Consider the following 25765-nt stretch of genomic DNA (forward strand, 5'->3'; position numbering starts at 1 on the left):
GGCTGTCGGTTCAAACAAGACGGCGTTTTTAATACTTAAATTCTTAATAAGTCCAGCGCTGGGTTTTCATTCAGATCTGTTAAAGCGGTTCAAAGTCCAACAGATTTTTCTGAGATAAAAGAAAAATCACTGCAGAGCGTCTTCAGCCTGAGCCTCTCACACCATGTCCAGCCTGCATGAGAAATAATATTTTTATTTATTTATTTGTTGGCTGCTTTATGGATCAAACTTGCACAATATCAGAATTTTGCCTAAAAAACAGAATTTTAAAAAATTATTTGAGTTGTTGAAAACATTGTTGATGGGAAGTTACAGGGCACTTATTTTGCCTCATGGAGGGTTCAGTCCTTAAAAATAATAATAAAAAAAAAAAGTAAAGCAAAATGATTTTTTTTTTTTTTTTTTACCCTGGTTTGAAATCTGCCTCAGTATGAATGGACACTGGTTATTTTACTTCCACTTACTTGCTTTATTACACTTTATTTAATTACTTACTTTATTACTTTTACCTACATGTTTATAAAACCAGAAATAATCTGTCCGATGTTATTATCTTATTTTTTAATGAATTATTATTTTTTTATTTAATTTCATAGATCTGATTATTTGCTGCAGTGATCAGTAAAGATTCTGTGACAGTCAGTGAAGTGACTCCTGCCTCTGCTGTCGACGTTTAACACGACACACCAGAGAGCCGAACCCTGCTGTGTGTGTGTGTGTGTGTGTGTGTGTGTGTGTGTGTGTATGGGGGGTGGGGGTCAGGTTATGTAAGACTGTCCTATATCCTCTGATGGACTCCAACAGATGTTTCCAACACACACACACACACACACACACACACACACAAACACACACACACACACACACACACACACACACAAACACACACACACACACACACACACACACACACACACACACACACACACACACATCTGCCTGCCCATATCTCCACGGTCCATTACAGCAGAGGAAGAACACCCAAGAAGGGGTGTGTGTGTGTGTGTGTGTGTGTGTGTGTGTGTGTGTGTGTGGTGTTAACAGGGTCACTCTGTGGGGGAGCGAGCCAGATATATATATATATATATATATATATATATATATATATATATATATATATATTATTTTTTTTTTTTTTTAAACCAGCTCTGATACTGTTTGATCACTCTCTGGAGAATCGATCAATACAATCAATACTGATCAATACAACACCGCTAGCTGAGTTATCTATGAGATTTACATCTGTATAGAGATATGTTAATCTTCAGTGTTTTCAGTATTGATCAGTTAGTAGTGATAAGCACCAGTAGTAATCATTTTTAACTTTTAATCAAATCAAATCTTTTTGTTTCATCCTGTTTTTATTTGATTACTTTGATCTTATTCTGTTCTGTTCAGCTCAGTTTGATTTTGTGTTTGAGTTTTATTGTTTTGTCTTATGAATTTTAGTGCTCTTGTCTGTGAAACACAGTCAGTCATCACATCAGTGATAGCAGCGTTAGTAGTGGCAGTTATAGTCATTGTGGCAGTGTAATTATGATTATAACTATAATTAATATCTGTAGCACTTGACAACAATTCAACAAGTAAGCTTTTTAACATATGCCCATTTTTTTTTATTTCTGTATTTATTGTTATTAATATGATTAATCATTATTAATATTTTGTAGGATTAATGCACAAGCAGATATATGATGCACACTTTTCCAATTTGCAAGGCTTATAGTTTTATATTTCCTATTTATTTTTCTGTTTCTTATAATTCAATTCTTCTGCTGAGAATCTGAGCAGCTGCTGACCCACTTCCTCCTCGGGGATCAATACAGTTATTCTGGTTCTGCTCTGCGAGCTCACAGCGCCCTCTGCTGGTCTCTCCGTGACGTTACAGGAGAGGCCACACTCCGAATGGTTCAGAGCGCAGGGAGAGAGGCTGCACGTGCTCATTCACACACACATCCGTACAACACAACACACACACCCTCACACACACTTTAATTTTAATTTTTCTCTGGCTCTTACAGGATTCTTTTAAAGTCCTTAGTGACATCATGCACTTTAATGAATGTATTTGTGGATCTATTCCACACAAAGCTCCTCAGTGTATTTGTTTTGATTTTGTTTTGTATTTGTTTTGTGTGCATGAGTCAACCTGCTGCTGCTCATAACTAACTACCCAGTGGCGGCTCTGCCTATGTTGGCACCCCTGGCGTTACTACTCCTACCCCTCCTTGCTTTAAGTCCTGGTGCCTAAATAATGTCCACACACACACACACACACAGCGTCTTCAGTTTCAGGAAACCTGTGTAACACCTGGCCAGGGGCTGCAGGTGAGAAAAGCCTCTGACACATTTACAGTCATGTGTTTATTAACGTGCACTGACAAATGAAATACAACTGTGTTGACAGTAAAACATCAGGTATAGACCGTTAAACATCTTAATGTGACTTGGAGATCAACAGGTGAAGGGAGGGGCACAAAAGGAGAGGGGCTCAAGTCACAGCTCTGCAGTGTTCAATGTGCTGTCATTCTCACGTCTGTGTTTATTAATACAAAAAAAAAAAGGTTTAAATGACACTTTTGTGCAACATTAAGATTTGAATATACAAACATTATAATGACTTATTATATTTACAAGTCTGTCCGGTCAATCAATTAACAATTATCCACCAAGATGCCTGATACATAAAAAAAAAAAAAAAAAAAAAAAAAAAAAAAAAACACATCAACTACCATAAATCAGCCAAACATGTTCTGAACACTTTCAGGTGTTTGCTTCTGAGAAACTGGCAGATCAACCACAAGAGAAGAATCATCTAACCACAAACGAAACGCAGGGTGGAGCGGCTCAGTGAAGGTGGATCTGAAGGTGTGCAGGAGTCTCAGTCTGTCAAAAGAGACTCTGTAGAAGGACAGAGTCCCAGCAGACCAGTCCAGATACACTGCTACTCTGTCAGATCCACGGGGACGGACAGAGATGATGGTGGGCTCACTGTTGTGTCTGACAGAGTATCTGTTATAATCATCATCGCACCACAGACTCCAGGACTGTTTATTGTTTCCAAGCTCAGAGTCAGCACCACTTCTTCTGATTCCTCTGTAAGTCACTGCTATAGAAACCGATCCACTCCACTGGACCTCCCAGTAATATCGCCCAGTCAGACCTTCTCTACACAGAACCTGAGGCCACTGGTCAAATCTGTCTGGGTGACGAGGATACGACTGGTGCTTGAACACCAACCTCACCCTCCTGTTGTCCTCAGACAGACGGAGCTTTCTGCTCGCTGTGTTTGGATCCAGTGTGAGATCACAGGCATCTGATGGGGAGAAGACACACAACACACCTCAGAAAGCATCATTCACTCACACTCTCTTGGCTCTTATGAGGTTATTATAGTTTTGCATTTTTCATTAGTTTTTATTTTTTATGTCAAACACTTTGTGTTTTCAATTTGAGTTTGGTTTGAATTAATTTTTAAAGAGGATTTGCTTGTTTAGTTTATTGTTTTTAATGCTTATTTTTGGTTCAGTTTGTAAGGCAGATTTCATATCAACTCAAAATACCAGAGGAAAAACAAATACATATCAAAAATTAAACAAATGAGACCTTTTTTTCTCCTTTTTCTCCTTCAGGTTTTTTTTTCTCTTAAATCTCCCTCTCTTTTTCTCTACCCCTCTGTCCTTGCCTGCCCCTACCCTCATCATACACACCCCTACACACACACACACACACACACACAAACACACACACACACACCAAAATTAAACTACAATTGATTTGCTTTCTTAATTTTTTTTTCTTCTTCATATTTTCTGTGTTGTTTTGTTTGAGTTACTGTCTGGTTCTTTCTTTCTTTCCACATTTGTTCAGTCCTGTCTTCTCCTTTTCTAACATGTTTTCTAATGTTGTCACTCTCTGCACTCGACTTGTTCATCTTTCTTTCACTAATAAAGGAAAAAAAATACCAGGCTTAAGTACGAGATAAATCGAAACAGAGGAAAACTCATTTTTCTCTGTAATTTTAAAGTTGTTGTTTTTTTTGTCATTGTAGCTTTGACTGGACACAGCAGAGAGAGACAGGAAAGGCCGGGGAGAGAGACGGGCCGTCCTGCAGCAAAGGGCCTGAGGTGGGATTCAAACCCACGACTCAGCCTGGACAAGCTGGAGCTCTGCAGCCCGTGAGCTACCAGGGCGCCCAGCTTTCTGTCCTGTCAGCTGATTTGAGCTGCTTTTGGAAACACACACACATATAGTTTCAGCTCGCTCCCATTTTCTGTAAAGCCTGGTTTGTATTTGTACTTTGTACTGTGTGTGTGTGTGTGTGTGTGTGTCTCAGTACTCACATCCTCTCAGGCTGCCAGCTGGAATCCAGTCTTCTACATGTTCCAGCCTGTAGGGATGAACACAAAACCATCATCCTCTTCATCATCATCATCATCATCACCTGCAGGTCAACTCAAGCACATGATCCCAACACACTGTGGCTGCTCTGATTGGCTGATCTCTCTCTGTCTTTCTGTCCAGTCCTGAGGCCACTGAGCACTTTGGACATTTCCCAGGAAATGCTGCCTGCACTGACTGTGTCCAGCACAAGAACCAAGCAACCAAGCTGCTCCACCTGGACTGACTCCACCCCTCTAGGACTGACTCCACCCCTCTAGGACTGACTCCACCCCTCTACTGACCTCAGAGGACTGACTCCACCCCTCTAGGACTGACTCCACCCCTCTACTGACCTGAGAGGACTGACTCCACCCCTCTACTGACCTCAGAGGACTGACTCCACCCCTCTACTGACCTGAGAGGACTGACTCCACCCCTCTACTGACCTGAGAGGACTGACTCCACCCCTCTGCTGACCTCAGAGGACTGACTCCACCCCTCTACTGAGAGGACTGACTCCACCCCTCTACTGACCTCAGAGGACTGACTCCACCCCTCTACTGACCTCAGAGGACTGACTCCACCCCTCTACTGACCTGAGAGTCTTCAGGCTGCAGTTTGGACTCTCCACCAGAGCAGACAGCAGCTCCACTCCTGAATCCTCCAGACAGTTGTCACTCAGGTCCAGCTCTGTCAGATGGGGGTTGGACTTCAGAGCCGAGGCCAGAGAAGCACAGCTGCTCTCTGTCAAGCTGCAGTCCCTCAGTCTGAATGAAGAATAAAAAATAAACCATAAGACCAGAAGAGAGCAGATCTGTGGCAGGCCTCCCTCACAGAGCTGCGTCTGACTGGCTGCTTGTCACTGAAGAGCAGCAGCCTGACAGCTGAAGCTCAAACCACTTCCTGTCTTTTAGGAATGGAATGAGTCTTGTGCATGGGCTCAACATTTTCCTCCAATCAGGGCGCTGCATAACAGAGTCAACACCGGTTAAAGGTGATTCAAACTTCCTGTCAGTCATTCCATTTCCATAATTCCAGATTTGAAGCGTCACTCCTCAGTGAACTGGCTCCTTGTGCTCTGAGAGCTTTTTCTACTTCAGTGTCTAGTTAATATTATGGATTTGCCATGTTTTCTAGCAGCCTGCTCACACTGATACAGGTATTCATTTTGTAAGAAAGTGAAAACACTAAACAATAATAGGCAAATTATTCTTAAATAAATGAATATGTTGTTATTTGAAAGTCTGGTCCCCACAGTGTCTGCCTAAAAAAATCTGGCCTTTGGACAAATGGAGCTGATGAGCCCTGATGTGTTTGATTTTCTTCCTCACATCACAGCAGAGATCTGGAGCCGACGGCTCACCAGGGGCCTCATGTACAAAGCGTGTGTACGCACAAAAACATGGCGTATGTCTTTTTCCACGGCAAAGTTCAGATGTATCAAGAGTGAAATGACTGTGGACGGTGTTCCTGATGTAATCAGAGCTATTGACTGCACACACACACACGTTGCTATAAAAGCGCCATCACAGGTAAATTTGTTAAGAGGAAGCATTTTCAATCGATCAATGCACAGATCATATGTGATGCACAAATGCAGTTAACCAACATTGTGGCGAGGTGGCCTGGTTCAACACACGATTCATACATTCTGAGGGAACAGACTACAAACTGGCTCTGTGCATGATGGGTGGCTTCTAGGTGAGTAAATAATTTATTTGTGTAATTGTCCTAATATTAATCCCCCTCATGCGCATTGAGCATGTGCGCCCCTAAATATGATCCAGTCTTCACAGCATCAGTACCAGTCTGTGGTTCAAGTTAGTGACTTGCTGTTGTTTGCTGGTTAAACTACAGCTTCAGAGCTTTCTGACCGGCCCCTGATTGTCTCTGTGTGTAAAGCACTCATGTCAATAAACCCGTGAGTCGGGCGCCCCGGTGGCTCACTGGCTGAGAGCGCGCACCGTGCACCAGGGCTCAGTCCTGATCACAGCGACCGGAGTTCGAATCCGACCTCAGCTCCTTTGCTGCATATCATCCCCTCTCTCTGCCCTGTCTATCTCTACTGTGACTATCACATAAAGCAGAAATGCCAAAAAAAACATAAAAAAAAAACGTGTGTAAAATGTCTTAATCATCCTCACCTTTTCCCCGGTGCACTTCTGCATTCATTTAAAACAATAGTGTGTGATCCGTGTAAGTGGTGTATAAAATTAACAAGCAATTAATGAATTCACATCTTACCCAGGAGGTCATTCAGCCCGGCAACATTTGATTTCAACCATATAAAAGAGGCAAGGACACAGAATTCACTTATTCACCAATGCATTTAATTCAGTGTGTGTGCGACTCGCCGACCCAACAGCATTGACAGCCTCACACACACTCTCCTGCTCACTCCTCTTGTGTTTTGTGTTTCGTGCCAAACAGGACATTTTTGCACACCTACACTTCAGTGAGGAGTGTCTCTAATTCACATTCTGTGAAATTTCTCTTTCTTATTCAGTCTTATTCATGTTGAGGCTGTAGTTTTCTGATCATTCAGAGGGGAATCTCAGGTGCCCGGCTCATTTAAATATGATTTGCATATTTAAATGGGGGCGTGGACAGGGAGGAGTCTGCTACTCCAACATGTGCACTCACGCTGATTCGGATGTTCAAAGGAAATGTGCTTGGATTCATGTGTACGCACAGATTCATACATCTGGATGTTTTTAAGCGTCTGCCATTTTTCACACACAAAAACACTCCAATCTAAACTAAGAATAAGGTTTCTCTCTCTCTCTCTCTCTCTCTCTCTCTCTCTCTCTCTCTCCTGACACACGAGACGGTTGTTAGTTACATGTCAAACCTCACAAAGCACACATGCATCCATGATACAGAAGCTGACCAACCATCTTCACAAAAACTAAAATAACCAGCAGTCCCGGCTTTAAAAAAGAACAACATATACTTCACAGCAATATCAGCCTTATAGACATTTAGTGCTACTATATGATTCAAACAATATCCATATATTTATGTCATCATTAAAAAGTGCAGTCTGACCTGAGAGTCTTCAGGCTGCAGTTTGGACTCTCCAGTCCAGCAGACAGCAGCTCCACTCCTGAAGCCTGCAGCTCGTTCTCACTCAGGTCCAGCTCTGTCAGATGGGGGTTGGACTTCAGAGCCGAGGCCAGAGAAGCACAGCAGCTCTGTGACAACCTGCAGCCACTCAATCTGAATAAAGAATAAAATATGTAGCTATAATTTTCAGTGTTTTGGATATTTATCAGTCAGAGATTTTTCAAAATATTCAAAAAGGCAGGACAAACCAATGAAATAGTTATTATAACAATAGTATTAATAATGATATTGATAATATTAATTTATAATTATATTACACCTTTAAAGCAAAGTTGCAAAGTGCTTTACAAAACCATCAGAGTAAATGAAAAGATAAAGATAACACCTGAAATGAAAAGACATCAGGTGTGTTAATTGAAGACAGGAGCTCACACAGGTGTATTAAGTCTCCTGAGCTCCTTCACTCTCTGCTCTTCAGGTGAGGAGGATCTCTTTGTTCTTTGTTCCTGAGTGCGTCTGAGTGAGTAGTTCATTCCAGATTATTTGTTAGAAGTCATGTTGAATTTTCCATTGCTGCCTGAGCAGTAACATCATTGATCACTAGACCAGACTGGCAGTCAGACTACCAGTCTGGTCTAGAACTGATGAAGCCACTTGGATAAGGGGCAAAACGTCTTCTAGACATATAACTAAGTTCAGTTGACCTGATTCAGTTTCCTTCAGATACAGAAGAAACCAAGCAGTAGAAACCTGATGCTCAAGTTCAATTACACAGCAAAAACTTGCTCCTGATTTTGAAGTATTGTAGGGGTGAGCTGCTGTGGGCATCACCATCATGTTGCCTCCTTTTACCCTGGACTGCCTGAAGTATATTTTTTCTGACAGAATCCTTCATCCTGAATATTTAGGGAACTACATATCTTTAATGTATTTCTGACGGTGTCAGGTATGGAAGCAGCTCTACACTGTTTGTATAATGTTGATTTGACATCAGGACTAACCGAGCCTTCCTACAGTTCCTCACAGCTGGGATTAGTCTCTGTCGTCCATCTGCTGATGTGTTGTACGCCTTCAGGTCCAACTCATCCAGAACCTCCTCTGACATCTGCAGCATGTAGGCCAGAGCTGAGCAGTGGATCACAGAGAGTTTCTTCTCTGATCTGTTCTCTGACTTGAGGAACTCTTGGATGTCCTGATGTACTGAGAGGTCGTTCATCTCCATCAAACAGTGGAAGATGTTGATGCCTCTGTCAGGAGAGACACTGTAGGTGTTCATCTCCTTCAGGTTGTTGATGACTCTCTGGATGTCTTCTGGTCTGCTCTCTGTCCGACCCAGCAGGCGTCCTAAGAGCCTCTGGTTGGACCCCAGCAGGCCTCCTAAGAGCTTCTGGTTGGACTCCAGTGAGAGGCCATGAAGGAAACGGACAAAGAGGTCCAGGTGGCCATTTTTGCTCTGCAGGGCTTCAGACATGACTGTCTTCAGGAAGATATCCAACGATGGCTTTTTCTGAACATATTTACTCCTCATGACTCTGGCCAGTACCTCTGTGTTGTTGTTGGTGTAGCAGTGGAAGATGTAGACTGCAGCGAGAAACTCCTGAATGCTCAGATGAACAAAGCAGTAGACTTTTCTCTGGAAGAGCACACACTCAGTTTTGAAGATCTCTGTGCACACTCCTGAGTACACCAAGGCCTCTCTGACATCAAGACCACACTCCTCCAGGTCTTCTTGGTAGAACATCAGGTTGCCTTTCTCCAGATGTTCAAACGCCAGCCTGCCCAGCTTCAGAAGAACTTTCCTGTCAGTCTTCATCAGATTCTGCTGACTCCTATCATGTCTCTCATCATACTTGTGCTTCTTCCTCTGTGTCTGAACCAGCAGGAAGTGTGAGTACATGTCAGTCAGGCTCTTGGGCAGCTCTCCTCTCTGGTCTGTAGTCAACATGTGCTCCAGAACTGCAGCAGTGATCCAGCAGAAGACTGGGATGTGGCACATGATGTGGAGGCTCCTGGACGCCTTGATGTGTGAGATGATTCTGCTGCACAGCTCCTCATCACTGGATCTCCTCCTAAAGTACTCCTCCTTCTGGAGGTCAGTGAACCCTCGGACTTCTGTTACCCTGTTGACACATGTAGGAGGGATCTGATTGGCCGCCGCAGGTCTGGACGTTATCCAGAGGAGAGCCGAGGGAAGCAGATTCCCCTTGATGACGTTTGTCAACAGCACATCTACTGATGACGTCTGTGTGACATCAGACACGACCTCATTGTTCTGGAAATCCAATAAAAACCTGCTTTCATCCAGGCCGTCAAAGATGAACACGACTTTACAGACGGCGAGCTTCTCTGCTGTGACCGTCTGTAATGTTGGATGGAAAACACGGAGCAGCTGGAGAAGACTGTAGTGCTCATCTTTGATCAAGTTCAGCTCCCGGAATGAAAGCAGAACCACAAGACTGACATGTTGGTTTTCCAAGCCCTCTGCCCAGTCCAGAGTGAACTTCTGCACTGAGAAGGTTTTTCCAATGCCAGCAACGCCCTGCGTCACAACTACTCTGATGTGTGTGTCTTGGCCAGGTAAGGGTTTAAAGATGTCCTGGCACTTGATTGGAGTGTCACTGAGGGTCTCCATCTTGGATGTTGTCTCCAGCTGCCACACCTCATGTTGGGTATTAACCTCTTCACTCTGTCCCTGTGTGATGTAGAGCTCAGTGTAGATCCTGTTGAGTAGAGTTCCAGTTCCTGCTGCAGCAGTTCCTTCTTGCACAAATTCACATCTCCTCCTCAGACTGATCTTATGCTCGTCTAAAACCTCCTGCAGACCGATGTCCACTGGGCTGGTTTGACTGGGTGTCTGCAGTCCAGGTCTTGTTCTGGATCTTTCTCCACACTGGGGACAGGCAGGATCTCCTGATGGATCAGACTGGTCCCAGTGTGAGGTGATGCACCGTCTGCAGAACCAGTGTCCACAGCTGGTGGAGACTGGATCCCTCAGGAGCTCCTGACACAAAGCACAGCAGGACAGCTGCTCCTTCACATCACCTCCACTCCTCTTCCTGTCCCTGTGGAGATGAAAGCAGTTTGTTTATGTTTAGACAACATTACGTTTTAACTGAAATCTTAAAATCTTTTATAAAATGTCATAAGCGGTCACTTATGTCACTTTCTGTGACTACATTTACATGGATTGCAATATTCTAATATTAATGCAATTAAGATAGTATTTACAAGACTAAATGTCCATGTAAGCAGCATGACATCCACTTTGAGTTTTTGTAGCAGATTATGACAAATGCAGCAATCCAAGAGCTTGACTGCTCATGTTTTTTTTTTTTTTGATTTTTTATTGTCAATCCGTAAAAGAAAAGTTGACCAACAACAAAAGCAAAAAATCTCCACAATACAGCGTGAGGAGGAAACTCGCTGCAACAAGCTTTCAACAAGCAAAAGAGGACGACACCCCCTTGACTTAACCCTGAGATTAGTCACCATGGTTATGACTCCAGTGAAGACCCCATAACAAATGTCTGAATCCCCTCCACATCCAAGTGGGTTTTCATGCTGGTTTCCAGTGCTCCTGTCTGGTTCCAGGACCAGAAGTCAGGTATTACAACACTCAGGTTGGGACAATATGCTTATCTCCTGATCCGATACTATCATGACGCCTGGGAGCCGATCGATACATATTGTGATTCTTAAGTATCCTCTTATCCTCGTTGTGGAAACGTGTCAGAAACTGGCCCTCACTGTCAGTCCAGCTGGAGAAGCAGAGCTCCTCTGAACGGCCTCGCTCTCTAGTTTGTGTCAGGTTCTGTAAATGCACTGTGACAATAATACAGCAATGTGTTGAACCTTTTGTTTTTTTTTTTACCTAGAAACTTGATGTTGAAATGAAAATGTACTTTTGAATAATTAAGTATTTTTAAAATAGATTACTTTAACTCAAGTAAAACATTTGACTGAGCAACTTCCACTGGCAGTGCAGTCATATTTAACCAGGAGGATCTACACTTTAACTCAAGTCATGGGCTTGTGGACTTTGGCCACCACTGCTCCCGCTGGCATGCTGGCATGCTGGCATGCGTTAGTGTGTTAGTGTGTGTGTGTGTGTGTGTGTGTGTGTGTGTGTGTGTGTGTGTGTGTGTGTGTGTGTGTGTGTGTGTGTGCGTGTGTGTGTGTGACGTGAGCCATGGTGCATCACATGCACATCAGTCTGAGCAGCACAGGATCAGATTTATCTGTCAGTCAATGTGAATCTAAACTTCAGACACAGGTGTGTGAAGAACTTGTGAGTGCAGGTGCAAGTGGAAATGTTCTCAGGTGTTTTGGTGCAAAACATCAAACAGCATCATAGTTTGTGGAAAACAGCACAGACCCAGATGTGTTTTGGTTGAACAGCTGGATTGCAGAGCAGGGAGCAGTCATTTCTCTCTTTGCAGTCTCTTTTCTTGATCTCCTCTCTACTTGCTCTGCTATATAATCTCATGTCATCATATTCCATCAGGCTCACAGTCTGACAGTTGTCTTACTTTGTGTCTGAAGGTCCAGGTTCAGCACTGAAGTCTAGAGGTTCTTGTTTAGACCAGTCACTCTTCATGGACAGACAGCTGGACACTGCAGACTCTGCTCTGTGGTAGGAACCTCTGGAAATACAAATGTTTGAAACATGTTATTAGTTCCTGTAAATCAGGGCTCCAGACTAACTTTTCCACTGGCAGCACTGGTGCTCCCAGCTTTCCCAGTTGCTCACAGCAGCTCATGATTTGGTCTCACCCTTTTTTTGTGAGGGGGGGTCCAGCTAAAAGAGGGGATGTGGCTCATGACCTGAAGCATCAGTTTTGGGGTCATATCTACTTTCTCCATGCACCACAAACAGATTTCACAAGAAAACAGTGAACACACACTGCACTCTAACAGCTGTCTTACTTTGTGTCTGAAGGTCCAGGTTCAGCACTGAAGTCTGGAGGTCGTTCTCTAGACCAGTCGCTCTTCATGGACGGACAGCTGGACACTGCAGACTCTGCTCTGCCCTCCTCTTCCTCCTCACAGTCACTCATCTTCTGATTTAAGTCAGTCTAAGAGGTGCAAACACACACACACACACACACACACACACACACACACACCAAAAGGATGATATATGGGTTGATGTTCTAGTTTCCTAATGGACAACAGGCATTAATTGTATTAAATGGAGTCAGTGCAGCTGCACATAAATAATGTGTGTTTCAACACTATTTTGTGGAAACGTCACAGTTATTTTGTTGCTATTTTATTTTAAGTGTATATTTATAATAAGTTATTTGTTGTTTTTTTCCTTCATTTCAAATACTGTTATTTTGCAAATGTATGTATTTTTTATTTTATTATTATTATTATTTGGTCATTCTTTATATGGATCTCATGTAATTTTTTGTTATTAATGTCTTGCTAATTATTTGTTGTATTTTTTTTATTTGTTCATTATTTTCCCCCCCATGTCTCAGAAAGTAATATAGTGGATTTACGCAGGTGATAAAGGGTTAATAATACACACACTGAAACACACACACACACACTAAGGCCCGAACCTGACAGTGAAATCTGACATTTTAATTTGAATTTGTCATGGTGACCAGTTTCATGCATGCAGCGTTTGGTCTCTGTAAAGGAGCCGGGGGCCGCTGATGATCTGCACAAATAAATTCAGATTCACAAATAATTTGTGAAGCACAAATTCACTTTAGGAATGCACAAATGACAGAGTGTGAATGCAGCAAAGCTCATGGACATGTTTCCCTGTTTCTGTCCAATCCAGAGGCTGCGTTCCAGACGCTGCGCTCACCAGCAAATCCTGGTGACGTCATGAAACCTGCAAATCTTTCTTTCAGTAGTTTTGGTGGCGCACCGTGTTCCCTTCATGTCTTTTTCTTGTTGTTTTCAGAGAACAGAGCCTCAGCAGAGAAACACAAACTCCTTTCCATCAAATCCTCAAAGCAGATGATGCTTTCTTGTTAAGGAGCCACGGGTTTGGCCCTTATTCTCTTCTCTGTGTTGAGGGAACAGAGGCCTGGTAGGCATGGAAGGGCGCAAGGGAGTAATTTTGTCTAGAGCGCCAACACAGGTAAAGCCGGCACTGCACAGGGGGCCCTGCTCACTTTGAAAACTTTTAAGAGATTTGCATTTTTTATTAATTAATTTAGCCTATTCATTTGTTCATTTTCCGGTGGCGGGTTTCCTACATACAGATCAGTCTGTATTTCCTGTGGAATAAACGGAATTAAACGGCTTTAAAAACGTGCTGTCTGACGTATAGAACAGGCTAACATTTGTTTTTACCGCCTGATGAGATTTTTTTCATCACCACAAAGAAAATGATCACTGCTTTACTTTTTACATTTATTTCTAACAGATGAACTCAACAGGGAAAATGCAGCTTGAAAATGGCGTCAGACAAAAGTAGCGACTCACAGCAAAAGAGGAAGTTTCTTTCTTTCTTTCTTTCTTCTTGGACTTGAAGTCAAAGTTGAAACAGAAATCCTTCTAGATCATGACAGTGAGACACAAGTCCAACATTAATGATGATGATGATGATGATGATGATGATGATGATGATGATGATTAATGCTGATGATGAGCCTCCTGGTCGCGGCTCGTCCAAACCTTCAACCAAACTTTCACTTTCACCTGTGCTGCGTTCAAGTCCTCGTCGGGCTCATGGGAGAATTCAGCAGCTCCCACCTGCATACCTGTGCTGCTACTACGCCCCTCCCACCCCCCGGACGCCGAAAAAATCCCGACGGTAACAACCGCTTCCGGCGCCTCTCCAGCAGATGGCGCCCTAGGCAACCGCCTATGCCCAGAGCCGGCCCTGTAACACACAACACCTCACACACACACACATTCATACAACACCTCACACACACTCTCTCACACACACATCCATACAACACCTCACACGCACTCTCACACACACATCTATACTGCAGCTCACACACACACACACACACACACACACACACACACACACGCATCCATACAACACTTCACACACACCCTCACACACACACACACACACACATCCATACATCACCTCACACACACTCTCTCACACACACACATCCATACAATACCTCACACACGTCCATACAGCATCTCACAGACACCCTCACACACACATCTATACAGCAGCTCACACACACCCTCACACACACACATCCATACGACACCTCACAGACACACAGACACAGACACACACACACAGACACACACACTCACACACACACACAGCCGCCCTCACAGGAGGCCAGCTGGCCGTCCTGCCTCATTAATTCGACACATTTCCTGTTTAAAAATTTAATGGCTTTAATGGAACAAATAAAAAATATCAATCTATATCTGTTATCTGTGTGTGTTTATTGTTTTTGGAGAGCGGCGGCGTCCGGATCATCGTCCAGATGGCAGCAGTACGTCGTTTGGCTTCGTCATGGCTCGGTCTCTGTGTCAGAGCCTGAACGCCTCAGACACACACCTGCTTCAGACTTTTCTGTCTGACAGGAGCTCAGAGAAAGGAGGTCACAAGGAAAACAAGACATTTTCCCTGTCCCCTTAACATTTCATTAAAAAGAAAACAATGATTTGTACTTCTCTTTCATGATTTATCTGTTAAATTTGTACTAACGTGATGAAGAGCCTCCTCAGTATCTCATTTTAAAACCCCTCTTAAAACCCACTTCTTTTCTTTAGCTTTTGATACCATGCAGGATTTATGATTTTATAATTTATGATTTTATGTGTGCATGTTTTTTCTTTTATGCTGTGCGGGCAGTGCATTTTACATTATTTTATTCTATTTAAATTATAATTGTATTATTATTTTATGTTAATATTTTTATATTAATTTATTTATTTTATCCTATTTTGTTTTATTATTTTATTATTATTATTACTATTTTATTTTTATTTGATCTTATTTTATTTGATCTTATTTTATCGTGTTATCCTATTGTGTTTTTTACCTTTTTATTCTGCTTCTATTGTGTTATCTTATGGTGTTTTCTCTTGTTGTGCAGTACTTTGGAAAACCTTGTGTTTGTTAAAATTGTGCTATATAAATAAAGTGGATTAGATTGGATAACGTGTGTTTAAGTTCTGCAGACCTCAGGAGCTTCACCGCTGAAATCACATGTATAAATAACATCTTTTAACCCTTTGAAACCCCAGAAAATTCACTGGACTTCTTTCAAAACATGGGGATTAGTCATTAGTAAAATATTACAACAGTATGACTAGAAAATCAGTATCAAAGTTTCAAAATCTCACATATAAAATCCACACCACAAGATTTTTTCTCCATAAACATTTATTTTCAAATAGTTTAAGAAAAAATAGATTTTTTTTTTTACAACTTTTTTTCTTTATTCCACTTTTTATACAGTACTTATGTGCATTTAGAAAAAACAACAACAAAAACAAAAGGGGTTAACGTGGCGGCACGCTGCCGCCGGCTCTGAGGGTCGGCAGGAGCACAGAGGGACAGGAGTAAGCCGGTTAGAGACGTGGCATTTCAGATTCACAGTCTGAAAACTGAAGGGAGGAGGAGCACAAAGGACAAAACAAACCAAACCGGGTCTAAACTATCACGCTAAAAAACAAAAACGCTGACGAGGCAAAGTGCTTTTCTATACGCTAGAACCCAAAGATCTAAAAGAAATTATGACAGCAAACACACACTCACACACACACAATAAAATTACATCAAATAAAATGACTGCAAAAACAAAACAAAAACAAAAAAAACTGTCTCTTATGAGCTGGGCTACTGTTAGGACATCAGAGCTGATTGTAACAAAAACCTGTTTGTTCTGGAAACTGGACCTCCTGGATCAACTGAACGAACACGACAGCCAGTAACGAAGAGAAACTAACCTTCCTCTCGCCTTGAAGATACATTCAAAAGAGTTACAACAAATAGGCATATAAGTATGCTGTACTTGTACATATGTAACGTTACTCAAACTTGTAGACATGCAAGGCTAGCGGAGAACTTTGGCAACACGTCAGGCCTAAGGTCGAGTGCAACGGAGTGACGACTGGAAACGACACACATCTTCTTCCACTGACTCACAGTGCAGAGGGCGGCGGCCTGCGGCGGTCACATGACGTGCTTCTGTATGCCCGGGGTGAACTCCTTAGCGTTGGGATTCAGGTTGCTGTTCACCTGCAGGACGCAAACACCAGCAAATTGTCAAAAAACATGTTATTACTGTATCGGTTTTAAGTAGGGACAGCAGCAACCTGAAGAAAGCGTTGGTACCAAGCATGTCATGCAGGTTGTCGGTGAGGCGGCTAAATATCGCTCCAAAATTCAGCTACATATAGGCGAAGGCAAAACTGGCATTTCCAGCCGGGTCCCTTGACCTCTGACCTCCAGCTGTGTGAATGAAAATGGGTTCTCTCCCCTTTGCAGACACGCCCACCTTCTGCTAATCCCATGCAGTTTGGGCCCCAAAGCCTGCAGTCCACATGTGTTCTTGTGGCCTGTTGTAAAATGGTGTGTGTGTGCAGACTGGGGCCTAAACAGTCTTGGAGCTGCATCAGTTGGCTTTGACTGGAAAGCTGAGACTCTTGTGGATTCAATGAGCCACATTTGATTCCTGTGTGATGATGTTTCAGGTTGAGGTTGTAGTTCCCTCCACCAGGTGGCAGTCTGGAGGGGATCATGTGTTTAGTTAACCGACCACTAGGGGCGGCAAGTGACCAACAACTTTTTTTTCTGCATATGAACATTGTGACTGAACATTTGTCTACAGTTTGTATTTTTCCATTCGTTTTTATTTTTTATTTCTGTTCTGATTTTTGTTTTCGGTTCAATTTAGTTTCAGTGAGTTTCCGGAGCGGGTTTGCTCATTCCAGTTTAGTTTTTGTTTAAAAATGTTTCGTTTTTTCTTCGTTTCAGTTTGAATTAATTTTTTTTTATTCTACTCTGGGCGGTGTTTGTCAGAATAGGTAATGAATTTGTGAAGGCAGTGAATCCCAGTCATGTCGACGTCCCAGCCTCAATAAACATCAGCACCAACACAAACTCAAGCTGAGAAATAAAGTTTCTAGAAGACATCCCTGGACTTCAACACCAAATGCAGCCTGAGAGTTTAATGTGCGTCTCGATCCTGATTTGACCAGATAAAATACATTTTTTAAAAAAAGGCTGTGATGTCTAGCATGACTCACCACGACGTCGTTGCACATGTCGACGTCGCCGCCCAGCACCAGCAGGTTGATCTGGTCCTGCAGCTGGCTGATGGCCTGGGAGGGCAGATCTCTGGACGGGATGAACCACTCCCACTGCTCCTCCTCCTCCAGCATCTCCTGGAAGCAGCGCTCGATGAACTCCTCCTCCCACAGCTCCTCCTCCACCTGCAGGCACGCACACGCACACACACACACACACACACACACACACACACACACACACACACACACACACACACACACACACACACACACACACACACACAGATAGAGAGAGAAGCCACGGTTCTTTTTTACTGAGAGAACTGGACATTAAAACACACAAACACTGCAGTTTAAACTGATCTGCACTGGACTGATTCAAGTTTTACTTAACAAAGTGTGGTTGTGAAAAATAAAAAAACACTTTTCAATGAACAACATCAGACTGATGTTTGAACCTGGACGGGCATTGCAATGGGAAAAAAAAGGATCTTCCAGAGATTCCTAGAAGAAATTCAAACTGGTTCTTGTTGCTTGTAAAATCTAAAATATTGAAAATGTGTCTGTGTGGCATGTGGCCGACAGCTCCAGCTGCATGTGATCGAACCATATCAGTTATTGATCAGCATAGCTGTGACATAACAAGGTCAGACCTCCAGAAAACACAAAGTCCTGGTTCCAGCCCCATCATCAGGAGCTCTGTGGAGGAACATCTCCGAGAAGCAACCAGCATTAAAAAAACATTTCAGGCCAACTGTGTGAAACAATACGATGGTAAAATATGAACATAACACTTGTTCTCTGCGCCCTCTGGCCTCTCTCTCTCTCTCTCCGACACCTGTGACGCTCACAGCTGAACAGTCAAAATGCCTCCTGTCCGATATCGACCTCGGGGGTTCAGCTTAATGTGACGGCGTAAACAGAAAATCCAGTATTGGCTAGGCTGTGGTGGTGAACAGAGCAGGAGATGCTGCCGAGGGAGCACAGAGGCTGAACCCAGATTTCTCATCCCCTTTCCTTTTGGCAGGAAACTCATTTAGTTCAAGTTTATTTCAAGCCCAACATCACTGTTAATATCCTTTAATGTAAACATCCTTCCAACCACAGTTGTTATAGTTTTGTATTTCTCATTAGTTTCATTCTTATTGTTTTTATTCTGTTGCTTTCAGTTCAGTTTAGTTTCAGTGAGTTTCCAGAGCGGGTTTTCTTGTTTAAGTTTAGTTTTTATTAGTTTCAGTTTGAGGTTTATTTTTGTTTTATTTTTTATTCCAATATGGCGGTGTTTGTCAGAAAAGGTTTTCACTTTGTGAAGGCAGTGACTCCCAGTCATGTCAACGTCCCAGTCTCAATAAACATCAGCACCAACACAAACTCGAGCTCGCTGAGCTCACACATGTGACCAAACTGACCAACAGGAAAACTGAACACATTTTCTGTATAATTTTTTCTTATTATATTTTAGTTAGTTATATAAGCACACAGTATCATTTCAGTTAGAAAAAAGGGAGATTGAGGCTGTGTGGCTCCTCAATCAGGCAAACAAGAATCGGGTGTTCTTTGCAGAGGGTTGGATCAATGGGAAATACTGTTGTTTTTTTCAGGTTTGTCTCTGTTCTGGTGAAAAATGCTGACGACACGTTCCTGATGAAGGCTTGTGGAACTGAAACATGTTGCTCAGCAGCACGTTTTTAAAATCATGCTTGGCCATGTAACAATAAAGGCCTTTTAGTATTTTTTCAATCCAACACTGTGTCTTGGATGTTTTTTATTCTTGCCGGTCGTATTCTACAAAAGGATGCTTATTTTAAAAAAAGAGATGAGCTTAAAAACATATTTTCCATCATTTCAATTATTTATTTTTTTTTTTTTTACTTCAGCTCACTAAAATGTTTTTTCACACCTTGTTGCAGTTTGTAGTTTAGTTTTAGTATAATCTTGCTTCTAACCAATGGAAACCACATTCAAAAAGCATGCATGTCTTTTGTCTTATTTTATTTAAACGAGTTAGAGCTGCTATTTGCCCGCTCAGCACCGGCGGCTTCCCTCTCTGTGATCCTTCTCAAGTCTTCTTCCATGTTTCCCCGACCCGCCTTTCAGATTTTTATTGGAGTTTTTTCCTCAGCGGCTCTGAGACTCCAGGTCATGTTTTTGTTTTCTAGCAGCTGTGGGCCTGTGCAGCCCTGAGAGACCGGGACTACAGGCTATAAATAAACATCAACTTGTGTCAGGACTTGGCTTGGCCTGTGTGCTGTGTTTAGTAGCAGGGCTGGATGATATATTGTTATAACATCTATATCAGGAGGTGCAACTAGATATTGTCTGGGCCTTTTTTTCAGTCATTTTATTTTCTAAGTCACTGTACATGTGTTTTTAAGTGATACTATATTATTTTGGAGTTACAATAAATACTTTACTGATTATATATTGATTATTTCCTGATAGAGTGTGGGTACTTTGTTACTGTTGTGATTATTGTTATCATGATTCATTTATTTTATTATTTATTTATTTATTTATTTTTTAGCAGTTGTTACTTTTTTGCACTAGGATGTTATGTTTTGTGGTATAATATAACATTTAATGATGGTGTAATGAGTATTTGCCATCTTGATGGTGACTAAATAAATAAATACATATATATCGTCACGACAGAGGTGTTGTCTTTTTTTGGTTTTCAGTGAAGGGTACAGTTTCTGAACTTCAGACTGTTGCAGCTGTTTTATTATGTGCCTCTAGCTGCTTGGTCATCATCTTCACATCGCTAATGACTGAATATTAAAAATCACGTGTTTGGAGCAGGGCTGTGCCATGTCATACCATTCACAATCATACCAATATATATTTGTGCAAATAATCAAGTGTCATATCATGATGTCAGCGATACAGCAGAGTGATGACATGTTGACGCATTTGTACAGCCTACAGCGCTCTCTCACCAACAAACAGGGCAGCGCCAGCCTCTGACCTGGAATTAAGTGTTTTCCACATGGCCCAGGTAAACTGACAGCCCCCTTTAGTATGAAGGCTTTTCATTAGGGCCCTCAGTTTCTGTGATCACCATGTACCCGACAGTGTTTACCCAGACACACAGCCTTACCCATGTTATTAGCAGAACTGGGTAACAAAATCTGTTACCTTCATGGCACCTTAAAAAAAAAAAATGCCTCCCTACTCAACAGTATTGCACAAAGGCCGTTGGAGTGAAAGGACATTGAGTAAAAAGCAAGGTGAGCAGGGTAGGACCGCATAAAAACACTAAAATAAAGTCGAAAAATAACTAGAATTAAAACGATAAAATAAAAAATAGTAGGGTAGATAGCTATACACTAATGTACAATGTCATTCCGAGGGAAAAACAAGTTTGTTTGTTTTTTTTTTCCTTATCGACTTTTGTATCATCACCGCTGAAATATGATGATGTTATTTTAAGGTAATATCAATATTTCTATTTTTTTATCCTTGTTTATAGTGTATATATTGCCTGCTGCTATTTATCATCTGTTTATACTGTGAATTTGGACATTGCCCACATCTATGCACACTGTATACATCGATGCACACTGGTTTTATTGGCTTTTTATCATCTATTTATCATCTGGGTGCTATTTATTTATTTATCATCTGTTTATACTGTAAATTTGCACATTGCCCTCATCTATGCACATTGTATACATCGATGCACACTGGTTTTATTGGTTTTTTGCACATTGTTTTTTTTGCACATTGGTACTTAGATCTTTAGATCTCGAGGGTCATCTTTTATATCTTTTATTCATCTTTTATTCTTTATTTTTGATTCTGTATGATCTCTGTATGCAGGACTTAGTCAAAAGACCGTATCCCGTCTCCAGCTTGTTCAGAATTCGGCTGCACGGCTTCTAACAAACACTAGAAGACAAGACCATATAACACCTGTCCTTGCCACCCTTCATTGGCTACCAGTTAAGTTTAGGATTGATTTTAAAATTTTACTTATTACTTTTAAAGCCCTTCAAGGCCTTGCCCCCTCTTTTATCACAGAGCTACTTGTACCCTATGAGCCTAGTCGCTGCCTACGCTCCTCAAGGATGACCCTTTTAACTATTCCCACAGCCCGCCTAGTATCCAAGGGTGATCGGGCTTTCTCTATCAGAGCCCCACAGCTCTGGAACTCCCTGCCTGAGGAGCTAAGGTCAGCTAACTCATTGCCCTCTTTTAAGTCACACCTCAAAACCTATTTTTACAGGAAGGCCTTTTTAGAGTAGCTCTCTCTTGCTTGCCACTTTTATTGCTGTATTTTATCTTGTTTTATTTTATTGTATTCACTTATTTATTATTTATTTTATTTTATGTCAACACTCCTGACTATGGTTTTTTTGTTGTTGTTGTTGGCGTTGCCTGTTTTGTTTTATCTGATCTGTAAAGCACTTTGTAACTGTGTTTTGAAAGGTGCTATACAAATAAAGTTTATTATTATTATTATTATTCTTTATTTTTGATTTACTTAATCTTGTACTCTGTGGATACTGCTGAAAGCTGTGAATTTCCTTCGGGATGAATTAAGTATCAATCAATCAATCAATCAATCAATCATACTTATCGCATACCCTTACTAGCTTGGATCCCCGGTTCTGCTCATACACACCAGGAGAAAGTGGTTACACGATTACAAATGTGTTTATAATCGTGATGTTGCCCCCGGCCGCCGCATCCTGAGTGACTGAGGTGTGCTGGGCAGGTGGGTTTAGTCACCTGTCTGTTGAACTCCTCCTCGTTCTCCATCCACATGTACTCTGCGAACGGGTTGTCCTCCAGGTTGAACTGGTTGGTGAGGATGACGTCGTTGCTAACTGTCATGTTCGGGGCGCTGCTGCTGCGACTCGGGTCTTTCATCTCCCTGTCCACCACACCGGCACTGCCGAGGCCACAGACACACACACACACACACACAAACTCAGCAACACGACCTACAGCACCACATAAACACATGTACAATCAGTTTAAAAACAACCAAGCGCCGCCCGGTTGGGTCGAGTTCAGCGATGGCCGCTCTCCACACGGGCAGACAAAAGCCCAGCTAGCTAGCGTCTGGCTAGCTGCCTCTGCCATTTTTGAGCTGAACAATGCTCGACAGAAATGACCAATATTCCCACTGTTAATGTCAAAGCGAACGCCCCAAAAGCATAACACGAGTCCAGGCAAAGTCGACGGTGTTTATTAAGGTTTCATACCTGGCCAGACAACCGACGGCGGTTGCGGAAAAAAAAAACTGGAAACGTCAAACTCTCCGTCGAACTCTTCAACTGTAATGGCCGCGCGAGCTCTGTTTGTTTACATGGACAACGTTCTGTCTGTGCTCGCAGGCGATTGGCTAAAACGCCTTGCTGCCTTTACGTGCCGTCCAAAGCGTCGGATTTACGCCATCACAGACAGCAATAACAAAGAACGCAACTGGGAAAATAATTCTGAAATCCCACAGAGACGCGCCACTTGCTTGTTGCACCTGCCACAACGTATTCTTTATTCTTTATTATTTATTTATTTTGGATCCCCATTACCTTCCAGAAAGTGGCCGCTAATAAGATAAGATAAGATATTCCTTTATTAGTCCCACGGTGGGGAAATTTCACGCATCACAGCAGCAAAGTGGATAGCAAGATACGAAGCACAATTTACACAATAAACAGTATATACAGATAACAGTACCAAGAGCAATATAAACACTGTAAACAAGGAATGTAGAAAAATACTATGTGAACAATACAATGTGAACTAATCCTCCTGTGGTCCCACACAAAAACAGCAGCAATAATTAAAATCACGCTGTATCAATGACACAAAAGACAAAACAATCCAAATGTAGAGATCAGTAAATAAAGTAAAATAATCCATCATCCAATCAACGAGGCTTTATTTGTAAGGCACTTTTCATACAAATACATACAACACAAAGGTTTTCACGCAATAAAACAATAACACAATACACCACCCCACCCCAAACAATAAAAAATCTGAGACAGAAAAACCCACAATGATATATATAAGAAATTCATCAGGTTTTGTTTTAGTAACTTTTTAAAAAGAAAATCTACTTTTATTCTATCTAATATGAATGGTGAACACCTACAGATAGATAGATAGCCTATAGAGCAGAATATGTCTATATATGAACTAGATATACTCATGATGTATAATTTTAAATATAATTTCCATGGGTCAGTCCCTGATGCCCGGTGCTTGGTGGCAGAGACTACCAGACTTTGTTCAGCCTTATCGAAAACAATTTATATAATATATACTTCAACTTATAATATCATATCTTTCCAAAATGGCATTGAGCAGCATCTATCTCAGTTGAATCTACTCAAAATAATTTGCTGTGATCCATATGATGATAATTTATCACACTGACAGAACACAAATCCTGTCTTTCATCACTCATTTCTATATTTGTCTCCTAGAAATCTAGTCTATTGTATCTATATGGACATTATTATGAATTTTGAGTTTAGCAGTTTTAGCATAATAATATTACTGCAGTGACTTTGCTGCAGTTTATGGCTTTATGAGAAGAGCTGTACCCTGATATGTGATAAACTACTGATAAAATAAGTCTGATTTTATTATAAGCTACGTGTTATTATCATTTATTGGCTGGTTTTGGGGTTCTTATTTGTTTCATTGGTTTGTATTTGTCCGGTGTGTGTTTCCTCCATTCCATGACTGCAGACCAAATTATTTCTACGCCATTTGACCTCTAAAGCATAACAGCAGCCATAATATTCATTTTTATTTCAGGGTTATTTTATTCCTACCCACAGCCATTGAAGGCTGCCGGGAGATGTGAACAACAATCCGCCGAGGAGTCCATGAAGGCAGCAGGGCTTCAGGTCCGTCCTACTGGCGGCCCGCCCCTCGCCTGTGTGCGCTCGATTTAAGGCACCGAGGACAGCGGGTGAGTGGAGCTCTGAAGCCATGGATCGTTTGCTAAAGAGATTTGGCACAAAATTGGGAATTATTCAATACCCACAGTGGTTCAAAGTGAATAATTATCCGAATAATTATCCGAGAGTACATAAGAGCGTCAGACAATAAAAAGGCTCCACCAGCTCGTGCCGGCAGAGACACCAATCCACGGTCACCATTTCTCTGGGTCGCTTGCTGGATTGGATCAGCTGGCGGGGTCGAACTCTCGCGAGTGCAGTTAGACTCTATGTGAAAGAAAGTGTTGAAAATAGTGTGGAAGCTGAGGTTAAGGTTTAAATTTAGCTTACGGTTAAGGTTAATGCCAGGGTTAGGTTTAAAGTAAAAGTTAAGGTTAATGTCAGTTAAAGTTTATGGTTACGTGCACAAATCTCACGAGAGTTTCGCTAACCCCCCCTCATCCACTGACCATTTTTCCCAGGATGGCGAAGGCATTTGAGGGGTCACTGTGACTTATTAGTTAACATAAGGTTTAAGTGGTAGAGTCAGGTTAAAGTTAACATTAGGGTTAAGTAGAAAGGTCAGGTTAAAGTTAAGGTTAGGGTTAGGGTTGGGCATAAATTTGCTGAGGCTAAGACTGGCAACAGATTTTTTTTTTTTTTTTTTTCAAATCTTTATTGACAATTCAGATTAATACAAACACGTATGGATAGAAACAAACAACAACAACAACAAAAACAAACAGACAAAAATATAGAGTAATACTCAGTGTCATGCAATTACAATAAAATGATGGTAGTAAATAAATAAGTAAATAAATTAAAAGGACGTAAAATTAAGTAAAGAGGGAAGGAAAAGAGTACATACATTGGTCACGCAAAGAACAAGATTACATTCATTGATTGTAACAAAAGTCCAGGCTGTCGTAATACTGTAAGAATAGTTCTTTTTTTTTATCGTTTATAATTCTTGGAGACTTTAGATTAAAGTTGAATTCAAGCAAAAAGACTGTAAAAAGTGGTTTGGTTTTGAGAAATCTATGTCTGTGTATAAAGAACTTACAACAAAGTATAAAGTAATTGCTTATGAATTCAATAGATTTGTTGTTATGTGTAAAATAGCAAAGACTAGCAACAGATTGTAGGTAATCGATGTAAATCAATTAGGTCATGACTTCACCATCCTAGGAAAAAAAAAAAAA

At 41.6% G+C, this 25765-nt stretch overlaps 1 protein-coding gene and 1 pseudogene across 1 annotated transcript; both read right to left on the reverse strand.

The window, feature by feature from the left end:
- Positions 1 to 4984: 4984 nt before the first annotated feature.
- Positions 4985 to 14074, reverse strand: LOC115366731 (protein NLRC3-like; annotated as a pseudogene).
- Positions 14075 to 15778: 1704 nt separating this feature from the next.
- Positions 15779 to 22989, reverse strand: LOC115366732 (polyadenylate-binding protein-interacting protein 2). Its single transcript, XM_030062313.1, has 4 exons — positions 22872 to 22989; positions 22393 to 22555; positions 17659 to 17844; positions 15779 to 16648 (listed from the first exon to the last, which is right to left on the reverse strand). Exons 2-4 carry the CDS (start codon positions 22531 to 22533, stop codon positions 16583 to 16585), a joined length of 393 nt encoding a protein of 130 aa, XP_029918173.1. The 5' UTR covers positions 22534 to 22555; positions 22872 to 22989; the 3' UTR covers positions 15779 to 16582.
- Positions 22990 to 25765: the final 2776 nt, after the last annotated feature.

This window comes from Myripristis murdjan, chromosome 10, assembly GCF_902150065.1.
Source record: "Myripristis murdjan chromosome 10, fMyrMur1.1, whole genome shotgun sequence".
Taxonomy (NCBI): Eukaryota; Metazoa; Chordata; class Actinopteri; order Holocentriformes; family Holocentridae; genus Myripristis; species Myripristis murdjan.

Bases quoted from the DNA above. Each gene is read 5' to 3' on its own strand.
- LOC115366732 (XM_030062313.1), bottom strand. From the start codon at position 22,533: ATGAAAGACCCGAGTCGCAGCAGCAGCGCCCCGAACATGACAGTTAGC. The intron at 17,845-22,392 runs GTGACTAAACCC...GCGTGCCTGCAG, and splicing joins AGGAGGAGTTCAACAGACAG to GTGGAGGAGGAGCTGTGGGA. The intron at 16,649-17,658 runs GTGAGTCATGCT...TGCGTCCTGCAG, and splicing joins ACATGTGCAACGACGTCGTG to GTGAACAGCAACCTGAATCC.